This window comes from Pinus tabuliformis, chromosome 1_2 (assembly GCF_031772625.1).
Source record: "Pinus tabuliformis cultivar Carrire ecotype Pingquan chromosome 1_2, CPIR1, whole genome shotgun sequence".
In the NCBI taxonomy this organism is placed as follows: domain Eukaryota; kingdom Viridiplantae; phylum Streptophyta; class Pinopsida; order Pinales; family Pinaceae; genus Pinus; species Pinus tabuliformis.
The window spans coordinates 759,459,734-759,481,166 of NC_142298.1; the positions used below are offsets into that span (position 1 = coordinate 759,459,734).

At 36.9% G+C, this 21,433-nt stretch overlaps 1 protein-coding gene and 1 pseudogene across 1 annotated transcript; both read left to right on the top strand.

The window, feature by feature from the left end:
* The first annotated feature begins 6,118 nt into the window (after window positions 1-6,118).
* Window positions 6,119-17,351, top strand: LOC149208014 (protein rough sheath 2-like; annotated as a pseudogene).
* Window positions 17,352-19,051: 1,700 nt separating this feature from the next.
* On the top strand, window positions 19,052-19,717 carry LOC149208015 (uncharacterized). Its single transcript, XM_089398216.1, has one exon. It carries the CDS (start codon window positions 19,052-19,054, stop codon window positions 19,715-19,717), a length of 666 nt encoding a protein of 221 aa, XP_089254342.1.
* The last annotated feature ends 1,716 nt before the right edge of the window (window positions 19,718-21,433 follow it).

A 21,433-nucleotide genomic window follows, 5' to 3' on the forward strand; every position in this document is an offset into this window, starting at 1 on the left:
AAGAAGGGGAGACTTCTCTCCCTCAAAAAGAAAATAAACAACCCTAGGAAATTCCAATAAATACTCCTATCATAGAACAACCCTTGATATTAGTTAAACCACCTTTCCCAGAAAGGTTGAAAATCGATGAAGGAGTAGAGAAACAAATTGTCTTGCCTCATTACAATATGATGGATGAATTGAGAAATGTTTGTATTAAGATTCCCATATTTTTTGCAAAAATAATTAAGGAATTAAGTACACAAAGATCAGGGAGAAGTAGAAAAGATATAAAAATAATTCAGTTAGTTGGAAAAATTGCAGACATTATGATGGGGAAGTCAACAATTCAAAAATATTTAGATGTAGGAAGCCTCGTTGTAAAAATTCACATCAATGGAACTGAAATACCAAACACATTAATTGATCTAGGAGCAACCATAAACATAATGAGTAAACAAGTTATGGACACACTTAGGCTTCCTAACCTTCAGTACACACCAACCTTGTTGCAATTAGCAGATAGGTCTATTATTAAATCAGATGGTGTGTTGGAAGATGTTTGTGTATCCTTAGATTCTTGGGAATATCCTGTTGATTTCATGGTCTTAACACCCAAGAATAATTTAGGAGGACATCCATTAATTCTAGGAAGGCCTTGGTTGGCTACAGCTGATGCTTTCATCAGCTGTAGATCAGGTGATATGTTTATCTCAGATGGAAATTCCACAAAGAAATTTACATTATATCCCCCTGCAAGAACAACAATAGATACAGAAATTGAAGAATGGATAGAAGATGAAGAAGATATACAACCTATTTTCACTACTGAACAAGTAAAGGAGGAAGAAAAACTTTTAAATTTACTGGAAAATAATGAATCTTCCTCACATTATGATCGTAATTGAAATGATTATCTCTCATCTAAACAAGTATCATTTCTCTCCATGGAAAAATTTGGGAATTCCTCGATAGAAATCTTTCCAGGAAAAACCTTGAATGTCAATGAAAACCTGGAAGAAGTGCAAAAGAATCAATTGATAGAAATTTTACAGAAACATTCTTCTGCTTTTGCATGGGAATACACTGACATGAGAGGGATTGATCCTAAAACTTGCATACATCATATCTACATTGAACAAAATGCAAGACCAGTTAGACAACCTCAACGAAGAATGAACCCAAACCTAAAAGAAATTGTTAAGGAAGAATTGCAGAAACTATTAAATGTAAATTTCATCTATCCAATATCTGACAGTCAGTGGGTTTCACCCCTAGTAATCATTCCTAAAAAGAATGGAAAATGGAGAGTATGCATCGATTACAGGGAATTAAACAAAGCAACATTAAAAGACCACTTTCCGTTACCTTTCATAGACCATGTCTTAGAAACTTTAGCAGGAAAAAAATATTTTTCCTTCTTGGACGGGTTCAGTGGATATAACTAGATTCAGGTAGCCCCTGAAGATCAAGATAAAACCACGTTCACTTGTCCATGGGAAACTTATGCTTACCGAGTACTTCTCTTTGGTTTATGTAATACTCCAGCAACATTCCAAAGAGCAGTCCTTGGCATTTTCTTTGATCTCATTCATGATTGTGTGGAAGTGTACATGGATGATTTCACAGTCTATGGGGATTCTTTCAATGAAGCACTGAAAAATCTACAAAAAGTCTTCATAAGATGTAAAGAAACAAATCTCTCACTAAGCCATGAAAAATGCTTCATGATGTTTAACGAAGGAATTGTTTTAGGTCATCATATTTCAGGGGATGGAATCAAAGTAGACTCATCTAAAGTTGAAGTCATTTCTAAGTTATCAGTGCCAAGTTGTCAAAAGGATAGAAGTTTTCTCGGTTTTACTGGATACCATATAAGATTTATGGAAAACTTCACAAAAATTTCATCCCCACTCTTTAAACCACTCACCAAAGACTGTGAATTCAGTTGGGATTCCGAATGTCAAACTGCCTTTGAAACTTTGAAAAAGAGAATTTCTGAAGAACCCATCTTAAAAGGACCTAATTGTAAATTTCCTTTCCATATCTCAATAGATGCTTCAGATTCAGGCTTAAGAGCTATGCTAGGACAAAAATATCTTACTCCTTATGCAATCTATTATAACCGTAAAAAATTCCTGCAGAGTTAAATTATACTGTAACCGAAAAGGAGCTTTTAGCTGTAGTTCATGCCATTAACAAATTCAGACATTATATAACTGGCTATGAAACCTTTGTTCACACAGACCATTCTGCCATTAGATACTTAATGAATAAATCAGTCACCAATCGAAGAATAACTAGATGGCTCCTAATTTTACAAGAATTCAACATAACCATTCTAGATAGGCCGGGAAAATAGAACAAAATTGCCAATTTTCTATCTAGGGTACAAAATGAAAATAATGATCAACCAGTAGAAGACAAATTTCCTTATGAATATCTTTTTGCAGTATCTAATAAATCACCTTGGTATGCAGATATTGCTAACTATTTGGCCATAGAAAAAATGCCATTTCATTTATCTCCTAGAGGGAAGAGAAGAATAGTCCATAATAACACATCTTATTCATGGATAAATGAAGAATTATATAAGACAGGACCAAATCTCATCATCAGAAGATGTGTTCGAGAGGATAAAATACCATAAATACTTGAGGCTTGTCATGATGAGCCATGTGGAGGACATTTTTCTGACAGGAGAGTTGCTTACAAAATCTTGCTTTTAGGATATTATTGGCCTTCCATTTTCAGGGACACCAAGGAATATGTTAAAAGATGCAACAATTGTCAGAGAATGGGCAAACCTACTCTTTCAAATGAAATGCCACGACAACCACAGGTACTTATCGAACCATTTGAAAAATGGGCACTGGATTTTGTTGGACCTATCAGCTCACCTTCAAAGAAAAAGAAGTATATTCTGGTATGTACTGATTATGTCACTAAATGGGTAGAGGCTAAAGCACTTCCTTTTGCTACTGAAAATGTTGTAGTTTCATTTCTTTTTGAGGATATTTTTACTCGTTTTGGTGTCCCAAGAGAAATTGTAACAGATCAAGGAACACAGTTCACATCCAGACTAGTGCAGAAGCTTGTGGATCAATACAAGATAAAACATCAGAAGTCCACTCCATACCATCCACAAGCCAATGGACAAGTTGAGTCCACAAATAAGGTGATTGAAGCTATCCTTACCAAGACTGTACATCTACACAGGAAGGACTGGGTGGAAAAGCTTCCAGAAGCCTTATGGGCCTACAGAACTACATGGAGGAATACTACAGGGCATACTCCCTATGAACTTGTTTATGGGAAGCAGGTCTTACTGCCAATAGAGTTCCAGATCCAGACCTATAAGACAACAGTCCAGTTAGATCTAGACTTGTTAGAAGCCCAGAAGCAAAGGATGACACAACTAAATGAGCTTGATGAAATCAAACAAGAAGCCTTCCAGAGAACTAGCCTAGTTCAACAACAGAGGTCAAGATGGCATGATAAGTACATTAAATAAAGGAAATTTCATCCGGGAGATTGGGCATTGCTCATTGATTCAAAATTCAAAAATTTTAAAGGAAAATTCCAAATCCATTGGCTTGGACCTTATGAAGTTGAAAATGTCCTTGACAATGGTGCAGTTAGAATCAGGACTATTGATGAAGAGAAAACTCCTCTATTAGTAAATGGACATCGACTCAAGCTTTACCAGAAACCATTAACGAAAGAGGAATTTGTTAAAATGTTTCAAGATAATTGAAAACTGAAGATGGTCAAGAAGAATTCTTCTTCTTTTCCACCTTAGAAATTTTTACTCAGTTTGCTCTTAATATATATATATAGATATTATGTAAAAAAAAGATAAAAAATAAATAAATGTATAAACATGAAAACCAACATGTTGTTGGCATGTTTATACAGAAAATTTAAAGTGAAAACCAATTTGTTGGCACTTCAAATTTTCTTTTAAAAATAAATAAATAATAAAGTTCATCTATTAAAGCCTTCTTTCTCTTAGCTGCAGAATCAGCAACTTTCCGCAGCTTGGACAAGTTTCCGCAGCTAAGACAAGTTTCTGCAGCCTAATAAATTTTTGAAGTCTACAAAGATACTTGGTGATTTGGATTAAAGGACAGCTGACAACAAAGTACCTGCAGGAGATCAAAGGACAACAAATAAGGTTAGCAAAAGAAGATCAAAGGTATGTGTTGCTTTAATTTAACAATAGGGAAGGTTATATAGCATATATGATTAAGAAGATATAGTACTAAAATGCAATCATTATAACCTAAGGGTAATGGCCGCCTAACAAAATATCATATGCCACCACTTAAAAAGTCATGTCACGACCTTATTCCAAATCTGCCGAAGTAATTACCAAATCATAAGTTTAAATGCGCCTAATGGTCAAATTCATCCCTATAATCCTTATGATAATCTATCTGTTCTTCCCTATTCTCACACTCCTTTGAACTTTCATAGCCACTCCATCTTTCCGCCATCTAGCAAACCCTACCAGCTCCATTTTCCTGTCAAGGTAGCCAATCTTCGAGGCAAAGCATCCTTTAGAATGGGGATAATTGTTTGAACTGAGCCAACAGGGAAGCAATTCTTGGAGGGGTACCCACAAACTAGGGAGCTGCTGCAAAGGAGACAATGGCTGCAGTTCATTGAAAAATTTAACGGCTTCCACAAGGAAGTAACCAAGACATTTGCATGCTCATTCGATGGAATTGAAGCCAAAATTGGGGACATTAAGCTCACAATAACAGAGTCTATGATCGCTGAGGCTACTGAGCTGCCAAGGAATGGAGAAAAATGGTTTAAAAACAGGGGATTGATAGCGAGGATTGGAAGGTCTTCCTCAAGAATCCGAACATGGACACTACGGTCTACAAGAAAGGTATTCCCAGCACTGCTCTTAAAAACAAATGGAGAAACTTATTACTTGTGCTTCAGAAGTTTGTCACTTGTGAGGGTAGGTTTGGGCAAATGTATTTTTATCATGTTAGGATGATGATGCATTTCCTTGAAGACCACCAGATGAACCTTCCCTACTTCCTCTTAAATAGCCTCAAGAAAATGTCTACAAACGTTCAGAAGAAAATTCAGTATATAGAAAACACCATGTATCATCATGGCCTGATAAAAATATTGGTCGAATTTCATCTCCAAAGTATAGGGGATAATTGGGAGAGTTTCCTAGTGAGGAACCACTTTGAAGAAAAATCCCTAGAAAAAGCAAGTAGTAGCAGGGCCCTCAGAGGAAGGAAGAGAACCATAGAAGTGATAAAGGAGCAGACACCTCAGACTCAGATAGAACTATCAGAAGAAGAGCTGCCTATAGTAAAGATTTTGCAGAAAATGAAGAGGGGAAACCTTAGAAGAAAGAAAGCCAGCCCAAGTAAAGAAGAATTCTCACAAACTAAGACCCCTCCTCTAGAAGAAAAATTAGAGAATAAAAGGAGGAAAGTACAGAAAATACAAACCCCAGGATTGAGGAGGAGCACAAGGTTGAGCACGATCCCACAAACAACCTCAAAAACTATAGAATACATTAATCTTGAGGAAAATGAGCCAAATGAAAAGGAGCCAACTGAAAAGGAGCCAACTAAAAATGAGCCAATAGAGAATACTCCAATAGAGAATGAGCCAACAGAGAATGAGCCAATAGGGGATGAGCCAATTGAAAGCCCTGGAAATTCTCCAAAAGGGTCACCAAGATCATCACCAAGAGTATCACCACAGCCTTACAACTCACCTCTAAGAAGCCCAATGCATAGTTCGGGTATTGATCCTGCTCAGCAGGAAATATATGATTATATAGTCATTGGAAAGAAAAGGGACAACAACAAAGGAAACAATTCAGAGCCCTGGAGAAGGGAGCAATCAGGTAAATGAACAATCAACCTCAAACATCTTAAAGCAGGAGATCTTTGAACTAGAAACATTGAATCGGTATCTCAAAAATGAGAATCAAGCATTGAAGACACAAAGTGAGATCCAAATTGCAAAGAGTGACAATCTGATCCTTCATCTAAGCTTGTGGTATAAGAAAAACAAAAAGTTGAAGAAGGAAAACAGAATTATGCAGAGAGAGATTATCAGTTTAAAGTACAAAATTCTCATGAGAAAGCCTAGAATGCCGATCACTGCCAAAAAGAAGAAAACAGTGAAACATGGAGATGATAAGCAAGAGGCACAAGTGACTGACAAGGAAGAAGTGTATGAGGACATACAAAATCTCTAGTCTAGGGGAATGTAGAGTCCAAAGATTGTCCTACCATGACATCCTTTTTGCCTAATGATCCTCTCTTTTCCTATATATTTACCACCTAAATAAAGCCATATCCACCAGGTTTTGATGAAGGTATGCAATAATATGTCTTCTTGTTCATATTTAACTTTATACCCTATTGTTTTGTTAAAGTTTGCAATTGGCTACCGAATCAGTCTATTTCTGCAGCTAATCCAGGTTTTTGTAGCTGTCTCCATTGTTTGCAAGGTTCTAGAGTTCCAGGTCAGTAGTGAAGGGTGCAGATGGATAGAGGATGGCTCCCTCGTGGATCCCTTCCTATCCCCTCGAAACTGTTCGTTAAGATAAGTGCAGGAGATCACGGTCAACCACCGGATTAATGTAGAACAGAATCCAAGTTTGATTGAAACCTTATCGTTTTGCTTTCAGAATAGCAAAACGAAGGTTTAGCGATATAAGTTTAGATAAGATAGAGATATTAGGCTTGAATTACTTGTGCAGTTATGCCAGAAACCTGTTATAAAACTTATGGCCACACTGTGATTTGGGTGTGCGTCGGATGATGTAATTTTGAACAGTTTGTGAATTCCGTTTGAATAGAATTGGTTTTGTGTGTATGTGTTGTGTTGATTGGAAGCTATGAACTACTATGTGGAGGGCCCCTACAAACAGTGACATGTTTTAATCAATTGCAATATGATTTCCTTTCATTCTTCAAATGCTTTGTTTTGTGTGAAAATGCAGCATAATGATTTCGTGAGCGAGTTGTTATTTGCATAAGTACTTTCATTTGCTTTACACCTAGTTTAGTATGTTATTTAATTTTATTTATACCTAGTACAACATGGTTATTTCATTTTCTTATTATCTAGCATAGTTGAAGTGTGTTTAATTCATAATATAGATATTGCTTGGATTATTTTGTTTGAGCGAAAATTGAATAAGTAAAAGAGTGAGAGTTCTCTCCTAAACAATTGAGTTCAGATAGTATTTCTTCATAGTTGATAGAATAAGTTTATTTTTGCACTTAGTGAATTAGAAGCTGCAGCATAAAGATTCAGGATCAAAAATCCCAAAACAATCTAATACAAGTAGGATCACTCTCATATCATCTGCAAACTAATTAGATAGAGACTAACTCCTAGGAAACTGTTGATGCCTCGAAAATCGCTGCAACAACATCGGGGGAAAACCACCCGGTCCGGACCTTAAAGACAGCTCCTTTTCCGTTTGGTGTGGTGGCTCTGACTGGAAATAATGGGACCAGTTTCCCAATGATTGATAAATAGGGTGGATAAGCGGTTGATTCTCTAATATATAATGATAACGGAAGAATGATTTGATCTAAAAAGTAAAATTATAAATAACTATTCTATCCCGGGAAATTTCTGCTTTAGTGTAACTTTTGATGATCTTTATCTACAAAAAGGCATATAGATGACTCTATTGGTAAACAAAGCCATTTATTCATATGATAATTACTTTTGTTCAAGTAGTTGAACAAAGTAAGCATGAAAACATTATTACACTATTCTTCATATATATCATTGACATAAATATGATTGAAAGAATAACACTCCTTAGACATTCAATAGTGATAAGTATAAGGACTGCTGTTAAAACACATACATATATCCAATGATAGCAATATTAAATAAATGCTGATTCACATGAAAGAATGAAACAAGAGCATAGATAATAGTACCATATGTTATTTGGATCACTCCCGATATGTTATTCAGATTCCTTCTTCTAACTTAGAAACACTTCCATAACAAAGCAATAGTGCATATTTCATCAAAGCTTTCTTCGTTAAAATTCAGAATATTGGCCCAGTCTTCATAAAAAATATATCAGAAGCACAATAGTGTGACTTACTGATTTGAGTTTATACAAAAACTGAGGACCCTTTCTAAAGACAATGAAAGGGTCTATAAATACTATCTAAGCTAACTAATTATGAAATAAAAATGCTATTAGGTGGTATAACTAAATCATGAGAATCTCCTTGAAATAGGCCTGTTTGCAGTCGGCAGCATGATTCACTATTCTGATGATCTTCCTTTGGCTTGAGCTGGCAGATAGCAAGCATTGGTTGCAATTCTAGAGGGTGACTCAGACGAGAATGCAGTTGAGCTGAGTATGTGGCATCATGGATTTTGGGAATCATGTAACCGATCGCATCGGTTAAACATTTGAGTGTTGCCCTTTGACTATATGGTTTAACTAAGAAAAACCAAAAGGTATCCCAAGTTAAACTTTGGATTCCGGCGATTAATCTTCCATTCTTCTCCAATTCTTGATTGCATGTTTGTTCCAATGCTTTGGCTGACAGCAATTTACCTGGAGTGCACTGTGAAATCAAGTTAGACAGATAAAGAGTGTCATTGATTAACTCAATTAAATTACTGGTTGATAATCTGCATCTTGAGGTTTCTCTTTCTGCTTTCATCAATTGTGACTGCCATTCTAGGAAAAGGATTTCTTTGTGTGACTCTAGAATTTTAGGCAGATTCGCGGCTTGCCCTTCACTGGTTTCTTGCCAAGCAAGAAAGTTGGTTAAAGTCTCATCGGCCTGTTCCAAATCCTGCCTGGCGTCGACTGATTTGTCAATTATTGATGAAGTAATCTCACAGAGGGGCTCAACCAGGGAAATATTATGACATAGCAATTTTAGCTGTGTAATCAATGCTTTATTGATCTGGAGAGCTTCAGACCTGAAATCTGCTGGTTGAGGAAGACTCTTGAACTTTTCTACTTGGTGTGACAGTTGAGCGATTTTCTCATCTTTCGTCTTACTCATTTGTTCATTCATTGTCTTCAACCTGGCCAATGCTTCGGATAATTCTTTTTGTTTCTGTACTGCGCTTAGGTCTATCCTCTGCTTCTCCTTGAGCAATTGCTCATTTAATTGATTGTTTATCTGCTGCTGTGTTGATAGTTGCTGTTCTAACTATTCTATTTTTTGTTGTCTTTCGGACACCTGTGACTGCAATGAAACAATTGTTTGGTCTTTTTCCTTAAGTAGATTGCTTACTTCCGATGCTTTATCCATAGTGGCTGTCGAATAGGCTCCAACATACTGAGAAAGTTTTGTGAGGTCATCAGAAGGATTAAATTCTTCTTTCCATACCACATTAGCCATCTTTGTTTGTGCTAGTAAAAGGGAAGATTGATCAAGTCTTCTCCTTTTCCTTTATCTTTTCACTACAGCCCTATGTTTGGGACTGTAAAAGACATCTAATGGTGGTATGTCTTCTATCTGCAAAACAATCTGATCGGATGGATCCTTAGGAATTATTTCTACATCTTTGCTGGTGGGTAGGCCGCTGGTCCCTTCAATTGGAACCGTAGTTGTCGCTGTCTCTTGACCGACTGTTACTTGAGGTGTGCTGAAACCTTGTGAAGTTTCAGGATTGCTTATAATGGAGTCAAATTGTTGCCATTCTTTAAGGAGTTTGGGATCAATCTGAGTATCTATATCAATATGTTCACTGCCCTGTTCCTTTTCTTTCTCCTGTTCTGTCTCCTGTTCTGGCTCTTTTCCTTTCTCGAGAATCTTCTCTATAGCAGGAGGTTTGTCAATAATTTGTTGTTCAGGCTCGCTTGACTGGGTTGTTGGGGTAGTAGCTAATAAGTCCAGAGGCAGAGTTTGCAACCTCTGTTCTCTGAGCCTATTGAATTCTACCAGCCCTTCATCTTTATATCTCATTTTGGCCAATGTTTTTACCTGAAATAATGATTCTGTTGAAGAAAACAGGTCATCAAATTCATCTTTTTCATGATCAAACTTTGTGAATTTGGCTTGTTCAAGGACATTATAGGCAACTTTCCTTGGATCGTATTGCCTGTTAGAAATAGTTGCAAGATTGAGCATGTTTATTTTTCCTGCCTCCTTTTCCGCATGTTTGTAATCATGTAGAGTGTAAACACCGCATCTCAAAGGAAATGTAGGCCACGCCTACTTTTTAGAATTCCTAAGAGTTTTGGATGTTCCTGTTGTTGTTATCTGGTAGGCCAATTCTCGAGCTAACAGCTTATCAGGTACATACAGAGGAAGGACATGGGGTCTTGCAAGGCTACCATAAACCCTTATATATGTGAACTTGTCTTCTCCGAACCAATTCCCTACAGCAGTCAAGTCAATCCCTGCTTCCTCGGAAATCCTTGGGGCAGGCTTATCAAAAATGGCATAATAGATAGGTAACATGAAACCATTACAGATTTGGTACAAGTGGTCTTTATAGTGTGCCTTCCATAACATCTGATGATAAATGTGGATTGGCTTAGGGTCTTGGGAAGTCCATCTCCACCCGAGTACCGGGTATTCAGAATTAAAGCAAAGAATATCCATAATATAAGCACTGTAATAAAAAGGGGGAATGGTCCTGGTGGTTTTGCGTGAATTTGATCTAAATTCAAGAATTGCAGTGGCTAATTTATCGGACAATATGTTTGCCCAATCCATCACATAACTATTAACCGCTACTTCCATTAAAGGAACCATTTCAATAGTGAACTTTGCAGAGTCATGCATTCCCCACATTCTACACATCATTGCCCCAGCATAACAGTAAGGAGATGACAATGATTCCACAGAGTACTTACCCGATGATTCATGTTTGTGCTTTGCGGGATTCTGTCTCCATTGCTTAATTGGGGCCGATTCAGTCTCGTTCTCCTCTGCAAACTTTTCAAGGAAGGCTTTGTTGGATTTCTTTTCAGATTCGGGCAAGTGATACATCTTCCTTAAGTCATCAGGCTGAAATGAGCCAAAAATCCTTCCGTCAACTATGCAAAACGTTCTATTTGAAACTGGAATTTCTTCTACTACCCATCTCACTACATCAGTGTATGGAAGAATTTTCTCTCGTGCTGCTATCCTGTGTAAATATGAATCAGCTAAATCTTTAAGGGAAGCTTCAGATTTATTAGTTGAGTCTGCAGTAGCTTCTTCCGATACTTCCTCAGGCTCCTCTGCTTCAATTAAATTGTAGATGCTTTGCCAACTAGTATTTCCAAGGCTGAGACATGTAGTGTCTGAGATTAAACCTTTTTTACTTGGTCCTGGATCATTGGTTGGCTGCACTGTTGCTGTAGGAGCCGCTGCTGCTACGGATTTCTTAGATTTCTTTCCCATTTGTTTCAAATTTGTTATTTCGGCGGAGTTCTGCACAAGGAATGAAACCAACGTGATACAGAGAATAGCTAGTATAAACCAATATGAAAGAATTATGTCAATTGGCGTATAATAAAGGATTATAGTGAAACTGCCGCAGATACAATCTAAAGGAAAATCTCGCCATAACTGCTTCATTAATTGGCCGTTTAACCTGTCAATCATGGTAAAGGAGTTTTTAAATACCCATTATATCGTTTATATGATGAATGATCCATTCAAGCGTGGCTTAGATTCTTTGGCGGATAATCAGAAGTAAATCGCAATCGGCGATTAGTAATGTGAATAGAAAGGCTTCAATATTTGTCCAAAATATCTTTCGATTGCCGAAAGGTGATACAACGCATGCAAGCCTTTTAATTACGTTTTCGAAACACGCGCCTTGATTTAACGCATCGCAATCGGAGATGGATTCGGGTCTTATTACTTATGCTCTTGTAACTTCGCCGATCACCGATTGCGATATGCCTTATCGCATCGGAGGATTTGAATGTGCCATTAAACATGCGTTGGGTTGTTACCCCCGATTGCCGATAGCGATATCGCATCGGAGAAATGAGGGAGGGTCTTTCATTATACTTGCGATTCGCCTTTCCCGATATCCGATAGTTATTTGCTTTTCGGATCGGAGTAAGTCAATGGGTGTTTGTATATGTTTTCCTTATTATTGCGATATGCGATCTTGCGATCACTTTATCGCAATAACAAAGAACTTTATATTTATTTACAAGACCGACTTTATTTCTATTCAAAAAGGTTTATTTTAAAATATATCATTTCCATTGGACCTTTTGATGAGGGTTTTTTCTAATGATGGGTTAATACCACTTTATTCACGCATCTAAGTTTAAAAGGGACCCATTTCATCATATGATTTTTTAAAGTAAAATTTTATGAAATGGGGGGTTGTTGTACAACACAACAGAAACTTAGCCAACATTTTTAAGAATTACGACACTAATATAATTGACAAACACCACCTCCATATCCATCCTAAGTTTAGATCCTAACAAATACATAACGACCTAATGAATAACTTCTAAGCACATATTGTGCAGTTGTACTTCATCAATCTACGCACCCTGGTTGACAATTTATGATTGACAATTCAAAGACATTGAATTGACCAAACAAGCTGCAGATAAGTTTGCACATTATATGTTTGACAAAAGTGATAAATGATATAATAGGAAATTGTTTTTTTTTTTTTTTTTGTGGTTTTAAATAATCGCGTTTTTGGGCGTTTGTCAATTCATTTTAACTTCAGGGGGTATCTGTACCATATGACCATGTCGCCCCAACTTTGATTTCAAAAAACAGAGTTTCAAAATCTGGTTCTGTAATCTGCTATATTTTACAGATTTGCTGCTGTTGCCTTGTGGTTTGTCTTGCTGCTTCTTTTTTAGCTATGATTTACCTGGTAATCTCTTTTTATGAAACCAGTCTGTTATATAAACTTGGAATTATTATTTTAAAGTCTCAATGGTTAATACATTGATAGTTTAAATAACTTGTGACTGCTTGTTTGATAGTTTAATAGCTAGCAACTTGTTTTGTGATTGCTAATCGTTGTTCAAAATACTCCAATTATTGTAGCTACATCGCTGCGAGCTATTTGTAAAAATTCTTAAATATTTATAGTCATTATGTGCCTAAATTTTTGTATATGCAGCAATCAAGATGGATGACAATTCTACTTATGTATTAGGTTCACTTATTGGCATTACTGACAAAGAAAAAGAAATTATGTAATCTTAGATTCATATTAGTTAATATTGAAAAGAGAAATTAACTCATAGAAATATATAAATCACAGATAAAAACCAGAGACACAATATTGGCAGAAAAAGGCTGAAGCTTCAAGCTTCCTCATGTATTATCTCTCATTCATACATTACAAAAATAATTGAATATAGTGTTACAAATAAATAGATGAGAGACAGTGTTCTCAAGATAGTGCGTGCTATCTTAGACACTTTTGGTTGAGATAATTTCTCCTTTGGTTGAGATAATTTCTCACCAGACACACCAATATAGGAGTTACCTAAACTAACTCCTATCTTAGAGGAACAACCCAAGAGTTAGGCACAAATTCCTAACTTGGAATATTTAATTAATTTATTTATTTTTGGATTTATTATTGTTTTATGAGAGAGTCTAACATTCCCCCCCTCAATGATAAATCCAAAAATAAGAACGAGAACCATCTTCCAAGTTCTCATGTTGATCCTCAAAAACATTGCCTGAAAAAACCGCCAAATCTGGATGCTGAACAAACCACAAAATGAAGAGACTGAGTCAGCTGCATGACTGATTCATCTCAGAGGGATGCTTGACAACTCCATCATGTGCCAAGCCGCAAAAGGATCCAACTGTCCTTTGCTTGAAAACAGCATCCGATGTCCACTGACACAATTTGATGAACGCCCACTGGCGTATTTGCTGATGATGATCGCCCACTGGCTGAAGATGTCAAAAAACAACTCAATGTTGCTTTTGCTATGATGAAAGCTACTCACTGCTGCTTTGGATGTCGATCGCCCACTGGCGAATTTTCTGATGCTCACTGCTGATGACAAATGCCCACTGGCTGATGAAGATGCCCACTGGCTACTTCACTGATGTTGTTGAGACTTTCAGTCTGACAACCACTTGTCAAATTCATTGACATTTTCCCCCCTTTGTCAGCTGAAAGGAGAGACAATCTTCTCCAAAATATATTTGAACTCCCCCCCTCAGGTGTAGGAGAGTTTCACTGTTGTACTCCCTCGTTCAACTGCAGGAGAGTACCATCATCGGTTCACTGCTGGCTGCACTATGTGTGATTGTAGTCAATTGTAGAACTGAGACAATCGTTTGACTGTGGATGACCATTCCCAAGGGTCGATCCATTGATAATGTATCTTCAATCTGGCTAATTTTTGTTGATTGCGACATCTTTCCGAGGAATGATTCTGCTTGCCACAATGGTGACAAGGATGGAGATCAAAACACTGATCTTCCATATGACCAGTTCTTTGACAATGAGAACACTTTGATTGGACTTCAACTTTAGGTTGCGTGCAATTCTGTTTGTCGGCAACTTTCTCAGTACCTGCTGAGGTGAGTGGTTCAAGAAATCCTGCACTCACAAACTTAATTGGCTTGGAATAATCTGGGATTTGTAAATTGATGTCATCAGGAACATATCCTAAGCCTCGTCTATTCTTGTTATTTTGAATTTCTTCCCAGGGCTTGATGATGGGTTTGGAAGAAATTTGACTTTGATCATGAACAACTTCGACACTTGAAGTTGTTGGGATGAATGACTTATCATCTGGATGGTTCAAAGACTTGAAAGTATCACCCTTTTCTTGCAATTCATTCCTTTGAAGTTGGGACTCAAGTTGAAGAAACTCAATGGTTTCATGTGTTTGTTGTAGATGCCGTGAAATATCAGCAAGAGTTTCTTTGCTGATGTGCACCATGTCTTCATCACTGGAGATGATCAAACTGTGAAGAATGTGTAACAACTGAATATGTTGCGCCATCTGAACTAGCTCACTTGAAGTCAGGCTCTCTTGTCGTAGATGTTGTGCTTTGAGCTGTTTCACTTTACTTGAATGACAGGCTCGCTTGCTATGGGACTTGACTGGCACGCTTGCTTGATTTGTTGATCTCAACTTGCTTGATTGGTGTTAGAGTTGAACTTGTTGTGGTTGCTGTGATGGTTGTTTCAAGGAGTTAAAACTCATGGACTCACTTGATTGTGCTTTAAAGGAAGGGTGTCGAACACTGTCGAAAATGCACCCAAAAAGCTTACAATGATTTCAATGATTCACTACAATGACTCAATTCAAGACGTGGGTGTCGGTTTCAACCGAGAATGCACCCTTACAATTCAATGTGATTTGAGTTTGATTACAAGTTCAACAATGTTGATGTAGACTGTGCGCTGAAACGTTGAAGTTTACAGATTCATTAACTTGATTGTAGTGATGTAGACTTTGCTTTGAAATGCTGGAGTCTGCAGATTCATGAACTTGATTGTATTGAGTGAATTTGGTTGTTGAGGTAGAATGTCAATGTTGAAAACTTTGATTATTTGTTGTAGTGACGCAAATGCATGTGTTGAGCTGAATTATCCTTCCTTGCAACTATTCTATTACAAGTGTTGTGCTTGCTTGCATTGAACTTTATGTGTGTTAAATGAGATCATTTATGTGTCAAAACTAGACACAAATAAAAATGCAACAACATGAAAGCATGCACAATTATCAACACACTCTTCGTGTACCTAAGATCCCCTTATTCAATTTCGGGCGGATCTAGGACACAATCACCACAAAAAATGATATCTTTATTATACATTGAAGTACATAATCGCTCAGCTTCACAACATCTTCATGGAATCAGAGTTCTAGAACTTTTTGAAAGAAAAAATGTCTTCAAAAAACTACCTACACTCACTCACTCTCAAAATCTCTTTCAAAATAAAATATTACTTTGGATTACAAAAAAAAATTCTCTCAAAAAAATCCACCCACTTATCTTCTTTCTTAGGTCACTCCTTATATCTCCCAAAAGCACTCCAAAAAATTTACACTTTAAACGGCATACCTCATTACAAAAATTAAAAAAATATTTTCCACTCCTTATCTCTCCAAAACACACTTTAACTAACTTATGCCCACTCAAACATAATAAAATCTCCACTTCACATTACACCACTCATTCGTTTTTATCTCCATTTCATATTACACCACTCATTCGTTTTTATGCATCAGGCTTAAGAAAAATACAAGTAAAAGCTCACGTTTTGGAAATGCGCATTTTCCCAGCATAAAACCTTTAAAAATATTACTCCATTAAGAGGGCTTTAAAATGTTTTGACTTTGAAAATTTGATCTACCTGACGATGTGAAAGCTAGAAGAGTTGGAGGTCATTCACTTCAACGACATGCTTTGAATCAACGCATCAATGCTTCAATGAAACTTAAGCATTACTTGTAGTTTCCACGCGGATCAGTCAAACAATTCCATGCTTTCCTTCAGCGTTTGCGTTGTCACTGGAAGTAACGCAACCACGAGAAGTAATGCATGGGACGCAGGCATAATAGGCAACCAACTTAGGTTCGATTCATGGCACAATCTTGTATAGGATTTATCTCAGAATCCCAAAAGTGTGACATGTCTTAGGACCGTTGATCTCAGTTTCTCCCAGAATTGGGTGATTTCTGCCTCTTTGATTCAACAATTTCTTTACCCAAATGGATTTTCATTGCAATTTCAATTTCTCTATGCAAATTTATTTTTCAGTTGTTATTCGTCGCAGAAGCAATCTCTAGTAGCTAAATTGTTTTGTGATACAGACGGAGAATTAGGTGCTTTGAGGTACGATCTTTGGCTTCCGATAACATAATCCTTACCCCATCACTATCATAACAGTGCAAGTCTGAACAGGATTCTCCACTAAATGCCTGAGTGAATCAATACGACCAACAAGAATAGAACCATGTATCACGAAGAATTATAAATAAAGGCCTGGACAAAGATCCCAAGTCCTGTGCAGAGAGTTGGAAGAACTACTTAAAACCTGGAATTAAGAGAGGCTCATTATCTGAAGACGATCAGCAACTCGTGGTAAATATTCAAGGAAAATACGGTACAGGTGGAAGAAAATTGAGAGCCAAGTGCCTGGAACAACGGCCAAGAGGTTGGGAAAATGGTGGGAGGTTTACAGAGATAAACAAGACAAGCCCAAAGACATGGATGAAAGAAGCAACACAGATTCTCCCAGTCACAAAATTGAGGGAGGCAAATATGATGATATTCCTGAAAAATTTGCAGAAAAAATACATGCAAAGGCAAAAGAAATTGGCTACTCCCAACAGTTGTACTTTACCATCTATTGCTGCAATGCCTTCTGGAGACCATGAAAATGAATTGGGGACACCGTGATTGTGATATCTGCATCAAATATTATTGACCCTTTGGGTGCCAAATCATTCCTCCGAACTCTATAATCCAATTTTCCAGTGGTTGGATCCAAAGTCACCCATAACTCATTCCATTTCCGGAGTGTCTCTGATCGCTTTCGAAGTGTCCCTTGCAACAGAGTTCTTCCAGAAGCTGAATTTAAATGTTTCTTGATCTTCGCCAAGTTGTTCTCCATATCATTTACATGATCCACCTTGGCATTTGACCCTCATAACACAAAACACTCAACAACATAGCTGCAAATAGACCTTCTCATTATCTTAATCCCAAGAGCAAACTGTGGGCTCTGATACCACATATTGAAAAGAGAAATTAATTCATAGAAATATATAAATCACAGATAAAAACCAGAGACACAATATTGGCAGAAAAAGGCTGAAGCTTCAAGCTTCCTCATGTATTATCTCTCATTCTTACATTACAAAAATAATTGAATATAGTGTTACAAATAAATAGATGAGAGACAGTGTTCTCAAGATAGTGCGTGCTATCTTAGACACCTTTGGTTGAGATAATTTCTCCTTTGGTTGAGATAATTTCTCACCAGACACACCAATATAGGAGTTACCTAAACTAACTCCTATCTTAGAGGAACAACCCAAGAGTTAGGCATAAATTCCTAACTTGGAATATTTAATTAATTAATTTATTTTTGGATTTATTATTGTTTTATGAGAGAGTCTAACAGTTAATTTTGGTGAAATTGCCTTAAGGGTTATGGTTGTAAGTGTTTGACAAAATGCCTCAATGGTTGTACATTTCATGCTTGCAAACTATTTGACATAATGCTTCAATGGTTGTAGCTAATTACATCTATGAATTGTCTATAAATATGACTAATTGAATTTATGATTTGCAACCAAGGTGTTTCTGGAAATATCTCAAAGAATAAGCATGATGATTCCATTGAATTAAAAATCCATGGAAGGAAAATTGGGTAGGTGAATTGTTGTAATTGTTAGCTCACATATGAATTCATAATAATTGGAAACCACTCCTTTAGAAGTTGAATTATCTTGTTTTTCTTCCCTTTGTTTTACCAAAGAATTCATAGGCATATTATCTAGAACAAAATCAAATTAGTCACTCTTAAACACTTTTAATTGCAATAGAATGAACAATTAGCTTATTGGAAATTGTGGTTTGTAAAGATTGATATTATTTATCCCACTAAAGACTCTATCATTTAAATGTGATTTTAAGACTTATGGTTGTAAGTTTTGGATCTTGAGGAACCATGACCCTGTAGCTTTAATGAGAAGTTTAATATTACCATGGGTTAGTTAGTTAGTAGAAATTAGTGTGTAGTGTAAAGAATACCAATAAAAATAAAATAAAAATATAGATATATGACCTTGCATTAACTTTTACGTCTTAAAAACTTAAACTTAAATTGCATTTTGAGTTAGCCTTAGTATAATATTGATGGTTAGTAAGGTGGGACATTACATATGGTATTAGAGCCAAGTTAAAACTCTAGGACCTAGGGCTTTCCTGCTAATATTTATTTACTTACCTGAATTTTTCCTTGGTCAGGTTAAGTAATCATGGAGAGAACATCAAGGAGGAGGAAGGAAGTCTCATCTCCACCTCCCCAAGATAAAGAATCTAAGCAAATATCCATCAGGGAAGTAAGGGATATGATGTTATCTTTCCAAAAGATGACTGAAGTCTTGATTAGTAGGGTTGGGGGAAATCCTTCAGTGTCTGGTTCTTCATCTCAAGTAGAGAGGCAAGAAATACCATCTGATGGAGATGTACATAGAGAGTTGGAAAAAGTTAAGCTTCCTATATTTAAGGGTACCACAAAAGGGGAGGTAGCAGAAGCTTGGTTGGAAAACATGCGCCTATGTTTTGAGTTGCAGAACTATTCTAGCAACCAAAAGGAAAAGTTGGCTATATACCAACTTAAGGAGAGTGCACTATTATGGTGGAGGAACTTAGAATCCCAATTGGGATACTCCATGTCTACCTTGACATGGGAACGATTTGAAGAGGAATTTCGAGCAAAGTACCTTTTTGCTAAATATTTGGAGAGGAAATTGAATGAGTTCCATGATCTTAAGCAAGGAACTAAGACAATCCTTGAATATGAAGCACGATTCATGGAGTTTCTTAGATATGCTACCCATCTAAATACTGAAGCCCTCAAGGTAAACAAGTTTTTGTATGGATTGAATCCTATTATAAAGGAAAAGGTGTGCATTTTGAGGCCTACTACGTTGCATGAGGTAGTGCAACAAGCAATTATAGCCGAGGAAGAATTATTGGGGAACAAAGGTGGGGATAAAACCCCAAATCTATCATTCCATGGGAAACCTCCTTGAAGGGGAGGCCAATATGTAAGACATATGTCAGGTGGTTCACATCATCGGGGATTTCAAAAGAATCATACTTTTAAGAACCAAAGAAATAACTCAAGGCGACATCTTCAACAAAGTAATGATCGCACTCAAGAATCACCTACTAAAAGGGTCAAATTTATGAAAACTGCTCCCACTAATGGATGTTGGACTTGTGGAGGACCTCATTATGAGCGAGATTTCCCTAAAAAGAAGATTGAAGCACAATCAGAGCAGGAACAAGCCACTGTTAGAGATATGGGCAGAGCCCATAGGATTCATGCAGTTGTGCAAAATCGCCAGGTCGAGCATCAGTCTACAGTGCTTGAAGCATCAGGTAAGCTAAATGGTATGGTTGTTACTATTTTGATTGATCCTGGTGCAACTAAAAGTTTTATTTCTCCTAATGCTTTATTGAAATGTAAATTGGTGGCAATAGAGAAAAATGATTTTGATCAGGTTGAGATGGCCTTAGGGCGATCTCGAAAGGTTAGTGCAAGAGTGCCGTTTAGACTTGGGAGTGTGTGTCACAAATGTGAATCTTTATGTGACACCACTTGGTCACTATGATGTGATAATTGGGATAGACTGGCTTGAAGCCCACTGGGCTGTGCTTAGTTGTCAAAGCAAAACCTTTCATTTTTTGAGTGATGAGGGCCAATCTATGGTTATCCATGGGGAAAGGAGACCTATTTCTTTAAGACTTATCTCATTCTTGCAGATGAAGAGAATTCTTAGGAAAAGATGTCAAATGTATGTTGTAATGACTTTAAATGAGGGAGAGATTTCATCCTTTGAACAATATCCTTTTGTTTCAAAATTCTCTGATGTCTTTCCAGAGGAGTTGTCAGGTTTACCTCCAAAGTGAGAGATTGACATCTCCATAGAGCTAAAGCCTGGTACCAAACCTATATCCAAAGCTCCCTACCGAATGTCTATTGATGAACTTTGTGTTTTACCAAAGAATTCATAGGCATATTATCTAGAACAAAATCAAATTAGTCACTCTTAAACACTTTTAATTGCAATAGAATGAACACTTAGCTTATTGGAAATTGTGGTTTGTAAAGATTGATATTATTTATCCCACTAAAGACTCTATCATTTAAATGTGATTTTAAGACTTATGGTTGTAAGTTTTGGATCTTGAGGAACCATGACCCTATAGCTTTAATGAGAAGTTTAAGATTACCATGGGTTAGTTAGTTAGTAGAAGTTAGTGTGTATTGTAAAGAATGCCAATAAAAATAAAAATAAAAATAAAAATATAGATATATGACCTTGCATTAACTTTTACGTCTTAAAAACTTAAACTTAAATCACATTTTGAGTCAGCCTTAGTATAATACTAATGGTTGGTAAGGTGAGACCTTACAATGTCTAGGCCCCTAGTTGACCAAATTTTGTGCTTCTTTAGTCTTTCTGGTGAGTTCCTTCCTCTGACCCCTATGTTCATTTGTTTGACTGATCAAGATATTGTGGTGCCTTGGGGCTTTGAGGGGAAAAAATTCTATATCTGGGAGTGCTCTGAAGGTGGGTGCATCACAGTTCCAACCCCTTTTCAGTTTGAGAGGTTGCCTAAGAGGAATCGAGGGGCAGTGCGCTAGTTTCCTACCATGTTTATGTGAATTTGAGAGGTTGGAGTGTCCTTGGGGAGTTGTAAGGTCAGAGGCATCCTAGAGGTGGGAATACAACTCCCAT

Coding starts and splice junctions, on each gene's coding strand:
- LOC149208015 (XM_089398216.1), top strand. CDS start 19,052: ATGACTGAAGTCTTGATTAGTAGGGTTGGGGGAAATCCTTCAGTGTCT.